Source organism: Pseudochaenichthys georgianus, chromosome 13, assembly GCF_902827115.2.
Source record: "Pseudochaenichthys georgianus chromosome 13, fPseGeo1.2, whole genome shotgun sequence".
Lineage (NCBI taxonomy): Eukaryota > Metazoa > Chordata > Actinopteri > Perciformes > Channichthyidae > Pseudochaenichthys > Pseudochaenichthys georgianus.
This window is the reverse complement of record NC_047515.1, coordinates 19501832-19516630: the sequence shown is the minus strand read 5'-3', so window position 1 is coordinate 19516630 and position 14799 is coordinate 19501832. Positions and strand designations below refer to the sequence as shown.

Here is a 14799-nt window from a genome sequence, read left to right as displayed (position 1 = left end):
GACAGCCATCTGCAAACACAAGAGGGGACTTTGTCCAATCTGAGCATTAAAGTGACACAGCCAGGATCGGTAAGCAAGGCTGGGAGTCATGATGAATCCAGGTGAATCACACAGAACTGGAACACCAAAATAAACATGGGAGCAATTTTTAATTAATCCAGTTAATAAATAAGCGTTTTCAAGGACTTTTCTTAAAATGTTCAAAGTGGTTGTGAAACAATTGTAACCAATTATCAATGTGCAACTACACATTTTGTTTTCAAAAGAAAGTTTATCATTTTGTGAATGTTGAGCTTTGACTCGCCAAAACTCTCAAGTGGTACATTAATAATTTGAAAAATTATACCATGACAGTGATATAAGAAAAGTGCTGTGATGGTTGAATCCTAATGAGCGTTGAAATGTTGTTCCGTGTTTTGTGGAAATTGGGAAAATATCAGAAACAAAAATCTACTTTGTATTAATTTGCACATGATAAGGAGCCAGAAAAAAACACATTTTTTATTTTTTTTTTAAACTCTTTTTTCATATATAGTCATATGCAGTTATATAAACGTTATAATACAAAACTGTTTATCTTGGCATTGACTGTTCCTATGTTAGCATTTGTATTTAGAAATTAGAAAGTGGTGAGTCCAACAGCCCATTTCAGTGGCCCCTGCCCCCGGTGTAATGTTGCTACAGTCTCTGGCTGCTAGATCAAAAATCCCTAAACAAGGTTTAAAAAAAAAAATCCCAAAGCAACTTCAAGTAATTTATTAGTGGATAAAAACATTCATTCTTTAAAATCTGAGTGTGAATCTAAATGTTACAATTCAGGCCATACTTGTGCAGTAGAAGAAAGGCTGTGCATCAGTAAATTACTTTGGTACATGACATCAATTTAAGTGTCACCACGCACCTAAACTTTCATATAAAACAGAGTGTGGACTTTTATTGTTCATGATGTATACACAAATTACTCTAGAACAACTCTTAAGAAACACTGAGCAACGCTAACACAAACAAAGATTTGCTCTACAAATACTGCATAGTTTAATCAGTGCATTTGGACACACGTTTTCTAACATCGAGGGAAATTAAAGTTGAGGTCAATGTTTTTTTGGTGTCGTTATTCATCCATTTGGAAAGTGTAAATACGTAGGAACCATGTTTGGTTCCACCTTCCTGAGCACATCTTTGTATTAATTCTTTTGATCAGAATAACTGGCCGTATCAAAAGAATAAATGACCTTATCAAGATAAGAATAACCTATTATATCTTATCTAGCAGTTTTTTTTTTTTTTTTTTTTTTTTTAATACCATGGGATTAACTGTAAATGAAGAATGTTAAATGCGTCGCACACATTTTTTGCTCCTCAAATTCTGTGCCATCAGCCACACAGGCAGGATTCGGAGACATGAAGCTCATACAATGTCTTTACTTGTGCTGCTCCATCTTAAAAAGCAATTTAGAGAAAATACCCTACTGGATTCAATTGACCTTAAGAACAGGAGAGGGGACAGAGGAAGTCAAGACACCTGGTGTCTAGGGGAATAAGACACTTTTAAAGTCAGCGGTAAGAGTTTTTAGTTTAACTGGGATTGATTTCCCCTAAGCTAGCAGCCGTATGGCCCCATTCTCAGAGCCCAGCAGCAGGAGCCTCTTGGTGGGCAGGACGGCCAGGCTGGTCAGAGTGCCGCGGAAGTTCTCTGTGCTCAGCTTTGTGCTGCTAACAGGGCTCAAGGAGATATCTGCCATGGAGTACACCCCGATCTTGTTAGCCACTGTTCCGGTCACAATCTCTGAACCATACAGGTCAAAGGCGTGTATGGGGTCAGACTGAGATTTGTACTGGCGAAGAGGCTTGTGCTCCAGATCTTTCCACACAGCGAGTGTGTAGTCGGTGGAGGAGCTGATGACTAAGTTTCCATCTGAAGCCTGAAAAGTAAAACACAAGACAGGAAGTGACCAACTGTCCATGCCATATCACAGGAAACATTGGCAGTTTTCTAGCATCCCTTTTAAAAAATATGTTTTCAATAAATTAAAAGATATATGAACAAAATAAGATCAATTTCAATTGAAAAAGCTTGAAACAGAAACTTGTGACAGACGACAACATACATATATATCAGTTTTTCGACTGACTGCCACTCTAAAGCTTACATTTAAAGATTATCAATCACATTCTAAGGTTTAGGGTACAGGAACACTACTATGCAAATGATTTTAGATTTCTAATTAAATCAATACAACAAAGTCTATTTGTTAAGAATTTCCCAGAAAGATAGCCACTTAGATGATAAGAATTGAGAGGGAAGTCTGAGTAATATAAATGCGCCAATGAGAACCACTGTGGTCTTTCTAATGAGTAACCTGTGTCCATATTTGCCTAAACTTGTGCTTTTAAAACTAGAGATACAATCCTTGACCTAATGTGGGGTTAAATAAAGTTTGCTCAAACCTGCTCACTGTTGACAGCAGACCTGCCGGGTACAACTTTCACCATCCCTGCACCACTTAATATCGCTACACCACTACTTTTGGGTAATGTCAAAATAGAAGTCACTTCGCTGACCTTCTTGAATATTTATCATCCAACAGTAGAGCCCCACCTTTGGGCTTGAGAATGTCATGTGGTCAAATACGGGAACAGAATCTGACACCTATTTTCTGGCAATCTTTTGGGGCAGTACTGATATCAGGCATCAGCTCAGGTTTTTACAGACTATATAGTACTAAATTATGACACATTTTATTGCACCTATTCCAATACAGGCTGAATGTACATCGAAAAACAGGAGTCCTTTTTCTGAAAAGTGCGAACCAATTGCATTTGATAAAAATATTTGTACTTAATTTGTTTAAGGATGAGGCCATGTGGGGCTTTGCAAACTATCAGTAATACACTTCTTACACCAAGCTCTCAACTCAAAATGATCCTAAAATTCTTTACCCCACTAGCAGGTCGAGGACAGACATTGGATGTGGGTAACTCAAAGAAAAAGATTCAAAACAAGTGACAGGTGATAAACTAGACTACGCGCACTGCGTGGGCTGTGATGTTCACAGTGGTAGGCATCCAGAAGCCTGATTGGGAAATACTACTCTCAGGTTCTGGTGGTTGCACCAAAACCTACAAATCTGCTAAATGGAGACAATATAAACACCCTCGAGTTCTGACTTAAATTGTGGTTGCTATAGGTGTTTTTCTCTGATATAAACAACACATTATCACAATTATATGATCTTCCTTATATTTACTATATAAAGTTCATCAAACCCAAACAGACGGACACATTTCTTCCTCTGTTGAATGCTGGTCATTGCTGTTCAAGTGTTTTTACCTTGTGACTTACAACACATCTTACTCTATGTACCTTATGTTACCAAATGAATCCTTTATCCTTAAATAAAAGGTTTAATCTTGGAATACACTTGAGCCCTACAGGTTAGTCCCTGTGGTTGCATCGCTTCCAGTCCAAGTGTTACCAGGTACCTTTGGTTACTTGTCATCCCTCCTCTCTTTGACTAATTAGTGTGAATGCTGTTTACAGCATTCCACTATAGTACTTCAAATCTTTATTCTTCCCCTTCAACTTATTATTTCAGCCAATATTTTGGCTCTCCATAACTTCAGCTTATTTTCAGCTACAGAAACCATTCAAATATTAAACTATTCAGCCTGTTCAGGAATCGATGGGAAACCTTCAACTTTTTCAAAATATTTCATACTTTTTGAAATATTCAGCTTTTTAAACTCTTTTTTTACATTGAAGTCAATGGGAGATGCCTTCAAATCCTGTTTTCCTACACTTTGCGCCAAATGAATCTCCTTCCACATAATTTCAACCAGACCCTTCATTCCAACTTTCAAATGACCACAACACCTTCAGCTATTCTCCACACACACACACACACACACACACACACACACACACACACACACACACACACACACACACACACACACACACACACACACACACACACACACACACACACACACACACACACACACCTTCATTTGGAGGATATCTCCCTCATGAGCTGGCCAGCCCTTCAGAATAAGTCCAGTGCGTGCATCCAGCAGAACAATGAATCCAGATGAGAAACCTGCAGCCACGGTGCGCCCTGAGGGGCTCACTGCCAGGTAGCGGATGAGCCCAGCGCCCACATTGTTGTGCGCCAGACGAAATTCATGCTGGGGACACAGGGGAAGATTTGTCACTGTCAACTCTGAAATAACTCTATAGTGCAGAATTGTAAAAAAGATGAATGGCACGCTAATTGGTTTATGTTGTATGGCAGAATGAGCTTGCAAACTAAAATTGAAACCTGAAATCCAGGTTTGCGAGGATCGATGAAGCGGAGAATCGAATCTGCGCTGCCAAACACAACACTGCAGTGTGGGGCTGGCATGGTGGTGACAGCTGTAATGGGATTCTTCCCATCCACGGCTTCATACGAGCGAATCTGCTTGCCTAAGGAAAACAGAGGGGGTCTATTTACAAAGAACAGCACAGATATTTAATTCCCCCATTTTAGTCTCATCTCCTATAACTAACGCCATCTCTCTCTTACCTGTGTACTGATCCCACAGGTGCACGGTCCCGTCGCAGCTGACGATCTCCTGTGAAGCCTCTAGCTGTCCAACATAAAAGATTGACTTTCGATGGTCGTTATATGTGTGCCTGGATTCCACCTCCTGTGTTCCATCACCGTGGTTATAGAGAGGCCAAAGCTTCACAGTCTTGTCTTTGCTGCCAGAGAGGAAGTAGTCCTCCCCTGCCAGCGGTGCCAAACACTTTATGGGGCCGGAGTGACCCAGGAAGCTTTGCAGTCGGATCTGGTGAAAGTGAAAATGTGGATCCTGCTGGTTGAGGCCGATCTCGTACTGCCAGTAGGCCAGCCAGTTGCCCTGCAGTGAGCGGCTGCTGCGAGGGAGCTCCTGCTTCAGGGCACTGTCCTCTGGGGTGGGTCCCGTCACCCAGGAAGAGGAGAAGGACGCTGTGCCGACAGATGAAGTGGTAAATGTGGATGCGGCGGTGATGGGGGTGGTATGGCTGGAGCGTCCCCAAGAGCTGGCTAAACCCAGGTTCGAAGTAGCATCATAACTACTTTCCCGGGACACTTGGATCCGGTTCCCTACCAGGTGACTCCCGAAAGTGCCTGACTCAGGGAGGGAGTCTCCCATTAAGCTGTTAGAAGGGGCAGGGAAGGGGCTGCCACCCACACGTCCGCCAAGACCAGAAGAGACACCCATGGAGGAGGAAGGCAGCTCTGACCTCGACCCTGCTGTTGGGTACGTCTCTCCATTCCCCTGACGCAAACTTTGATGGTATGATTGGGCCAACTGCCAGACCAGCTCGTGGTTTGGAACCAGTCTCCGGATTGCTATGTCACCTACAGAAATAACAATGCATCACTGATGAATACCACTGAATTGTGAACATTTTATAGATTTCAGTAAAAATGTACTGCGTTCCTCCTACCTATGAGGCAGTAGAAAGGGATGTAAGAGGCGTGGGCCATCTCAGGGTTGAACACAGACTGTAGCTCCTCCAACACCCCCAACTCATACGTCACATTCGACTCTTCTGGTGTGCAGACGTCAACAACCACGACTTCTCCCACAACTCTGCGAGGGGCGCTGTCCAGCTACATTAACACATCTCTGTTTTACAATTCAATTCTCAAAAGGCATGGGTGAAACAACATGAAGAATCTACTAAATTATCTATTGCAAAAAGACAAATGAATCCTGCCGTGTTTAAAAATACATACACGCTTTTCTCTCCCTCTGTCTGACTGTTTGTATTCCAAATGTCTGTCTTGTTGTTTATTTTGATCCATATTATCTTCCGTCTTATGGTTTTGTAAAGCTCTTTGTGACAGATCTGCTTGATTTGAAAGCATTCTAGAAATAAACTTGACATCATTTCTCAGCCTTAATGTATTGTGTTGTGTGTGCGTGTGCATACCTGGGGCTGCAGATAATGCAGCAGAGAGAAAACGGCAAAAAAACGTTGCAGGGTGTCAGCCATATGCTGCTGCACCATCTCCCTCCCGATGCGGAGACAGATGAGAGCCATCAGGCTGAGTGTCTTGAGACAGACAGCAGTGCGTGTCTGCACCCCGCTGGGGAAGCTGGGTACAGCAGAATGGATCAAACCAAGCAGAGGATGGATGACAGATGTATTGTATATTTCTTTGTATTGTTTTTTGATTATACTCCATAGCAACATAAAAATGAAAATGCCATTGAGTTCAAAAATATTTGTTCAATTAAAATATAATCAACATTCCAGAAAGATTATAATATTTGTCATGGTGTTTGCAAAATGAATCACTATCATAACTCAACTTAGATCTAAAGTAGGTGCGCGGTTGTATGTGTGTTACTTACCCCATGCGGGGGGTGGTGAGCAAGTCCAGTAGGGGCAGGAGCACATCCACGTTGATCTTCATAAGCATGTCCATTAGAGTTGTATCAGAGAGAAAGACAATGATCTTCTGTGTAAGTGCAACAGCTCCAAGCAGACTTGCCTCCTTACGCGTGTTAAGACGCTGCGAAGAAGGTGGAGAAACCTGGAAACATTTGTGAAATCAAAGAAAATGTTGTTAATGTTTTTGGAAAAATGGTTAGTCATTTTCCCACAATAATCTTATTTAGCTGTGATTGACATTCTTATTTTGCATGCTTTTTTGTCACGCCTTACCAGATATCCTATATAAGGCAGGTACTGGTAAGTGAGTACAGGCTCTCCATAGAGTTGAGCTATGTAGATGAGGCAGTCCAACACTGGCGCTGCTGTCTGGTCACCAACAACAGGTTTCTTCTCATACACACTGCCCATTCCTACACCCTCCATACTGCTCTCTTCAGATGCAACCGCCACAAACTGATGTTTTTCAATCCCTACAGGCAGGGCACATGAGAACAACATGGTGAAGCAGCAGCACATGATACTAGGTAGAAATTCAAAACAGCATGATGTAAGATTCAAAGGTTTTAATGTCATATGCACATAAGCTACAGTGTAGAAATGGCAATGAAAATCAACTTTATATTATGCTTTTAAGTACCAATGTAACAATTTGTGAGCAACCGCAGCAAATTTCTGGCTACATATCGCGACGTTACTGTTGGTCCAAGCTTTGCTGACAGCCACCGGACCGTTTTGCAGACAGTATCTGTGTGTGAAGACATGAATAAAACCATTAGACATCATCTATTAATAAACAAATCCCTTACATAAACTAAAAACTATTCACTCACCAAGAACAATCTTTTGCTCTTTCTCCCCAGACTCATCTGATTGATCATGGTCATCCTCCTCTTGGTCTCCCACAATGCCTTGCTCAGTGTCATCCAGCTCCATTCCATTCACAAACTCAGCCTCCAGAGTGGCAACTGTAGCTCCCGAAGCCTTGGTGAAACCAGAAAGGGTGAGCTCAATGTTGGCACCATTAGAGTCTTCTGTCCCCTCTCTACCCTCATTTGTCTCAGTCACCTCCTCCTCCTCCAGCTCGCCACCTTCCTCTCCCTCGCTAGCTTGTTTCAAGTCCTGGCTGCTGTCAGCTGATTTGAGACTGGCTCTATCCCGCATTGAGTCTCCATCACCCAGGGAGAGCTCACTTGTGCTGCTTTTGTTACTTAGCTTCCCCACACTTAGAGACTCCTGGTCTTGATCCTTGGCTGAAGAGTTCTGGCTCTGCTGTTTCCCGGCAGCTGCTCCACTGTTTACATAGAACCCATTCTGAAAGTCCTCTGCCTCTGAGAGAAACACTTGGTCATTCAGACTAATGCCAGAGGAGTAATCAACCATCCCTGTCTCTCCCCCCACCCCTACTCCTCCACTGGCACCACTGCCACCTCCCATATTGCCGCTAACAGTCCCAGATGGTGGCCGCACTTCTCCACACTGAAAGTCCTCTTCTTCTTCCTCTCCTAGATTACATTGAACACCCCTCAACCCTTTGCAAGATTCCTCGCCAGAGCCTGAGATGGAGCTTTCAAAGCCAGTGATGACCTGCAGCACATGGGGAAGAAGGCTGGACAGAAAGGCCTGCAGACCGAGCCTCACTATCAGCTGTAGAATAAAACAGTCAGTGTAGAGATAAAAACGTCCTCTGAGGCAGTGAGGGTTTTCATAAACGTTGATCAGTGGCTTCAGTAAGTACTTGTTTGCATTTCTGGGACCCAGTACTCCAGAGATGGGTTCGAAGAGGTACCAAGCTGCATAGACAGCAGTGGACTCCTCAAGCATGAGGGCCAGAATGAAGGGCAAGAGAATCTCAAGACCCTCCCCTGTGATGTTTCCCCGCAACAGTGTTTCAAGCTTCTGCCACAGGTGAAAGACAACATCTCTTCCTTGAAGACTACAAGTAGTCTCCATCTTGGAGTGGTAGGAAAAGATAAAGCCATGAAGTGCTTCAAAATAGGAAGGGAAAGGAAAGGGGGGTGATGATTGGGTTCAGAAACTGACAGGGGCTTGGGGGAGGGAGACCATCGCAGATGGGTTCATATTTGAAAAGGAGTGGACTTGGGCAATCTGGTACATTTCTATTTGCCATACCAGAGTGCTTCTCTATTAGAAGCAGCATCTCAAGAGCGTGGTGAAAAGACAGTGGCACATCACGGAGGCTGGCAGAGCAGAGCTTCATAACAGCTTGGAAACGCTGTCTCAGGGGAGTGCCTGCATTCAGTCCTCTGAGCTTAGAGGCGTAGAATATCTCCGCGATGAGAACACCAAGGGCCTGCATGTCTCTTTGGTAGAGCTGTGTGTGAGAGAGTAGAGATTCCAGTACGATACCGTCTCTCATACAGTCAGTAGATCCTGCAGGATGCCATACTTCAGCATGCAGACTCTTCACCAGGAAATTGTTCAGCTTCTCCAGCTCTTCCAAAGGTTGCAATGGGTTAAAGCCTTCAGGGAGGACAATCTTGATTTCCTCTACATTGGTGGCAGTCAAACTCCCCTCTCCAAGTTTTTTGTTTGTTGACCCAACTCTTTGTAACATGGCACTTCGTAAACCAGGGCCTAAGCCCCCTGTGAAATCACCAGGGAATGAACTTGGGGACTGAGAAACAATGAGTGCTGCGTGCTCTCCAACCATCTTTCCTCCTGCCGTACTGACGCTTGGCATTGGCCACAGCGCTGGACACAGAGCTGGATGAGCCGGCAGACGCTAATGAGTCCAGAGCTTCCATACCTTGTTCGAGCTCCTCATCTCTGTCTACCATGGTCCAGCTACTGGACTCACACCCTGTGGACTCTGGCACCATTCCATCCACAGTATCAGCCGCTGTCTTGACTTGAGGGATGTGTAGAGAAGGCACGTTAAGAGCAGCAAGGCCAATGAGAGGAGGTTCTGCTGAGGCGTACAGGGAGGGAGATAAGCGTGGCGGGTGGGGCTGGTCAAACAGCTGAACCACACCATAGGTAGTCAGATTGGTGTGGTGGTCAACCAGGTGCAGGCACACATTCTTGGCTTTGACAGCTTCTTTACCAGACAGCTTATAGCCAAATGTGAGATCTATCCAGTGATGCAAATACTGGGACACCTCTTTGCTCTCCAGAAGGCGCCGATGGATCTCTATAAACTCCTCGCATGACTTGCACCAGGAAGGCACATCCAAATCTGGCATGTCAGGGTGGATTGAGCGGAAAATAGAGGGATCTGTGTAGAACTCTGGAATGCACTCATCTGGGGTCCAGCTCTGCATGCGCTCCATACTGGCTGGGTATTCATTGGGCTCCCACTGCGATCTAACATGGCTGCACAACACTGACTTGGGTGTCTGTCGGGCTTTGTAGACATAGTACGTAATGTCTGAGAGCACATCTGATATGTGATGAGGTACATGGAGATGGTCAGACGGTCCAGCACCGCCAGCACCTATAGAGCCACCAAGGTCTCCGCCAACTCCGCTTCCACCAATCCCACCACCCGATGCAGCAGCCAAAGCCTCTTTGGTCATCTCATACGTGAAGTCCAGCTGCTTATCTCCTTTGTTGAGCCTGAACTTTGACCTCCTGAGGTCTCGGGGTTTTCCAAATGGCACAGTGAAATCAACCACCCAAGGCAGCACTGGGTGATAGTTGGGGTCTCCTTCTCGTCTTCCTGCTAACCTGCTGAGTTCCATTAAGTAGCGGAAGTTACTGACTCGACCATGGACCCAGTCCAAAACCAACTTCTTAAGCTCATCAAAGCAGTCTTCGCAAATTGTTTTATTCTCTTGGCTCACACATACATTGTTCCTTGGCAGGGCACTTTTTGGCATTTGTCTGCCAGTTGCGCTGTTTGCATCCCATTCAGTCCCCAGTTCCTCATAATGGGCCAAGTTGAGTTTGAGACGACTGCAGAGCTGCTCATCTACAGCAATGTCCTGCAGGGAGAGTTCTCCACAAGACAGACCTGCTGCATGACATCCCTGCAGGGCTGTCAGTAACTGATAGAGAATGAACAACACTTTGGCATGGCTGTTAGCGAGCTTGGCTGGGCTGAAAGAGACAATGTCATGGAGTGAATACTGAGTATAAGGTAGGATTACATAGAGCATCTCAGCCGTCTCGAGCAGACACTCTGCAGGCAGAACATTAGGACACATATGGTATGTCTGGGACTTGGAGAAGCAAGATGAACTGGATGGCTGACAGTTTTCTTTCTCTTTCTCTCTGGCTGGAGAAAGTGATGGGGACACTCTGTCAGATGAGAGGAATGTGGAATTGAAGAGCCTTTGCAGAGCATGACGCACTGAATCTACAGCTGCAACATGCATCTGTTCACTGGCTCCGGCATATGCTTGCACACGTTTGTAATGAGCATCACGCCACAGATTCCTGTGAAAGGGAAAAAGACAAAAGGAAAATCATTGTTATCTGTATTATTTTGCACACCTTTATGTTTTCACACTTGTTAAAACTAAATGTATATAATACAGTAAAATAGAGTGTAACTGTAAACCTTTTAAATGAATGGTTTATGGACAAAAGCATCAAGCAGCATTTTGCTGGATACATTAGTTTATAAAGTAACCTGTTTTTAATTTGTTTGCAGATTTACATTTTAAAAGATAGAATAACAGAATATCAGAGTTTGTATCACCAACCTGACATTTTGCTGTGACACACACTGCATGGTTTTGACATAGGAATCCTGTGACATGAATTCCATTGTTGATGGCACGGGTCTCTGGCCAATCTGTAGCTAAGCTTGTTTTTCCTCAGACCCTGAATGCACACTCGGGTCCAGCCAGATGGCAACTTCGCTTGGGAACACTGAAGATAAGTGCGAATTTCAGGCTCACTGATGCAGTCAAAGCGAGCACATCGCATGATCCTCCTCTCCCTCAGGCCCATCACCAGCGCGTAGGCACAAGGGCTATGAGCTCCCTGGGACGGGGACCAGGGCCTTGCTGCCTCCGGTCAATCCCCAGGTCCTTTTCAACTGCACGCATCAACCAATCCATGGTGAGTGCTTGTTAAGAGTAACGGAATATCCTGCTGCGTATGCTTAGCTGTCTCCCTCAAGGACCACTGTCAGACATTCATGGAGGAAGAAATCAAAGTCACCCAGGGCAGACTTAATCTACTCTTCCACCTGCAGAAATGATTAAAACCACAAATGGAAAACTAGATAAGGTTATAAAGCTTTTTTTTTTTGCACTGCAAGGTTGTGATGAGAAATGTTGCTGTTTTCGACAGAGGAGCAAATAAGGGTGGCGTAATGAAGGAGATATGTTTGAGTGAATGCATATGAATAACTTGTCCTTTTCATAGTTCCTGAAGTTTCAGCTCAGCACTGCTCACATGACTACTTCCTGCTACCGCCAAATCATCACAAGTCTAATGTGATTTCAATTGTATATTTACCATAAATAAACTATTACCCGTGGGCTTATTGAATGTTGCTAAATGTCCCTACAAATTTTTTCCAAAACGGTAATAGGTTACCAGAAGTTTAAATGGATTTAGTATAACGTTAGCTACGCTGCTAGCTGTCTGACAGAGATAACATCAACAATAGATATAGCCCAATTTAAAGCGAAACTCTAAATATTGTAAGCCTCAACCCACACACGGTTATGATTTTAAGCTAATGACAGCCTCGGTCGCGTTGTTTATTATATGAGAGAGATTGCAGCTTTAATACGTTTTAGAAATACTATTGAGGAACTTACGTCAACCTAGTGCTAACAGTTAGCTTAAGGAAGGGGCTAACGAACAATACCTCATTCAAACAAGCAAAACAACATTTAAATAGTTACAAAACATAATGACACAAAGCTAAACAAGAGCAGTCATAATAGTTAAATGTTACTACACGGTAATTTCGGAAGAACAGCACTCACCGTTTAATATTTAGCTCACCTCTCACCACTTGGATCAGTTGACAGCTGGCTAGCGTTAAGCTAACGGTGCACCTCCAGTTTCATGCATGTTGAGTTTGTGCAACAGTAACTTTATAAAACGAGGACATACAGCTGGGCGTCATTTAGTTTCTTCATTTTTCTGATGTCTACTGAAGCGTGACAGCGGAAAGACGACAGTCAGTCAGCCGATTATGTTTTTGTTCAGTGCTAGTTGGAGCCATGTTTAAGAAGAGCCACCTCACGTGACACAACACCAGCCCCATCTCATGTGATCACTGTTGCTGAAGTTTCTTCTTCCTTTGTGTAGAAAGGCAGCTTGGATCCTGGCTCTATGGTGCATTACTGCCATCTCCTGGAGTTGAGTTGACACCTGTAGTGTTGGATTTATCTGATGTTTTCCATCAACCCTGTTCTCCTGGCAAAACATATTCTGCTCCAATCATTTAATTTCATTCTCTGATATTGGTTTCCTACTAAGTAGCACCTGTTTTATACTGTTTTGGTACTATAACCTGACAATGCACAAGGACGGGTTGGAATCTTCTGCATAATGTGAAGATTGTCAATTGTCATTACAGTATAGCCTTTATTTCCTCTCATGTTTCTGTCAATACCCACTTTAATTGGATGAATTAAACGTCCACCCCCTTATCTCCCCTCTAGTTCAATGACCAGAATAAACATTTGATAAACACCAGATATATTTTTTGGGGTTTACTTGATAAAGCAGAGTAGATAATTTACCTATGCTAAGCCTGATGTTGGTTGTTGACAACCAGCCAACAGTGGAAAAAGTAAGACATTTTGGATGATTCCTTTCCTTTTGTTTATATAATAATAGTAACATAGACCACTAGACTATAGGCTACCCACATTTGACCAAAGTCTCAAATGTATAATATATGTTTGCTTACTGTATGCCTGGGATGTAGTGGAAGTCATCTCCACAAGATGGTGTTATGTCTGTCATTTCACAGACAAAAAGCTCAGCAGTCTTGTTCAGAAATATATCCTATGTTCATTTTCTTTCATCTCATCTTCTTTCTTTGAATCCCTCCAATTTGACTCAATCTTTTTCAATTTCCCTAAAATACCACTACTGTTATCTTTTGACACAACATGACATAAGTTATGGCTGTTGGCCAACTGTGTTTGACAGATAATGAATAAAATGGATTTGTTTCTGTGTTTCTTTTTCTTCAGAAAAGAGTATCATATGTATTACACAGTATAATGCAAATACCGGTACATTATATTCATACCATTTATTATTGGTATTTTTCCTCCAGATATTAAGATATTATGTTTAATTTTAATTTTAAGGATTAAAATATATATGTTGCAGTTAACTTAATGAATATGAACATAAGAATGTCAACCTATGCCTCTCAGTTTGCAATGATCTACTAGTGAAAGGCCAACATTGACTTTCTGGATTATAACACATTTTGGATGTCTTCACAATGGGTAACAATTGTGTCGAGGCATGAATGTTGAAAACCCAAACTAAACTCCCAATTACAGGGACACAAATTAAAAGCTTCACTTATCTGAGCATACTGCCAATGTAGCATAATTACCGTCAGCACTTTTACAGAAAATATACAGCCAAAGAACATGACATTCCTTTGCTCAGCATTTTAGTTATTCTCTGAGGTCTGCATTTAGTAGTTGTACTGCCTGCCAAGTTTAACGTCCCAAGCACAGCTTTTGTTTTGGTTTGAAGAATTCCCTTTAAATGGCAAAGACAATATGCACAGAAAGTGGACACAATTAATCGTACTCCGCATTGTATTTCAAAATATGTCAGTGCATTTAATTACCCCTGCAATACATTTCACACGTGCCATTGTATTGTACACATTATTCAAAATAATTGAATCCAACAAGCCGTTTACGACAGAGAGTGAATACACATACGGAGATGCTGTATGAGAAACCAATGTGAGTTTGGAAAATTGCACAATATAAATCTATTCTAGTATACCTCAACAATGGAATTATGATCAGTAGAAATGGCCTTTAAGATAACCCTAAACTATTTTTCCTGTAAATAGTTGCCAATTTATTGCAGGCAAAATCTCATTGGTTGAGAGTTGAGTCAGCAAAAACACGTCGGTTTGCTATCCTGGCTCCAAAATGGTGGAATGAGCTACCCATTGAAATCAGGACAGCAGATAGCTTGCACATCTTCTGGCGCAGACTGAAAACTCATCTCTTTCGACTCCACTTCGAGCGATACAATTACTAACAAAACTCTTATATACTAATAAAGGACTGGCTTATCTAAAGCCAGTTGAGTAGCACTTGAAATGTTTTAGCTCTATGAAACCTGATGTACTTATATGATTCTGTTTTCTTCAAGTTTGTATCTTGTTGGTCGAACGCACTTATTGTAAGTCACTTTGGATAAAAGCGTCAGCTAAATGCAAT

General features: G+C 42.7%; 1 protein-coding gene across 1 annotated transcript; it reads right to left on the bottom strand.

Moving 5' to 3' along the window:
- Positions 1-741: 741 nt before the first annotated feature.
- On the bottom strand, positions 742-12655 carry LOC117456960 (WD repeat-containing protein 81-like). The gene is given in 16 exon segments (XM_034096833.2): positions 742-1922; positions 4006-4188; positions 4323-4468; positions 4569-5390; positions 5480-5645; positions 5969-6134; positions 6394-6575; positions 6707-6906; positions 7074-7181; positions 7267-8443; positions 8445-9137; positions 9139-10834; positions 11104-11168; positions 11171-11355; positions 11358-11594; positions 12346-12655. Coding segments are annotated over 15 exon segments (6222 nt in total). The 5' UTR covers positions 11464-11594; positions 12346-12655; the 3' UTR covers positions 742-1595.
- Between the last annotated feature and the right edge of the window lie 2144 nt (positions 12656-14799).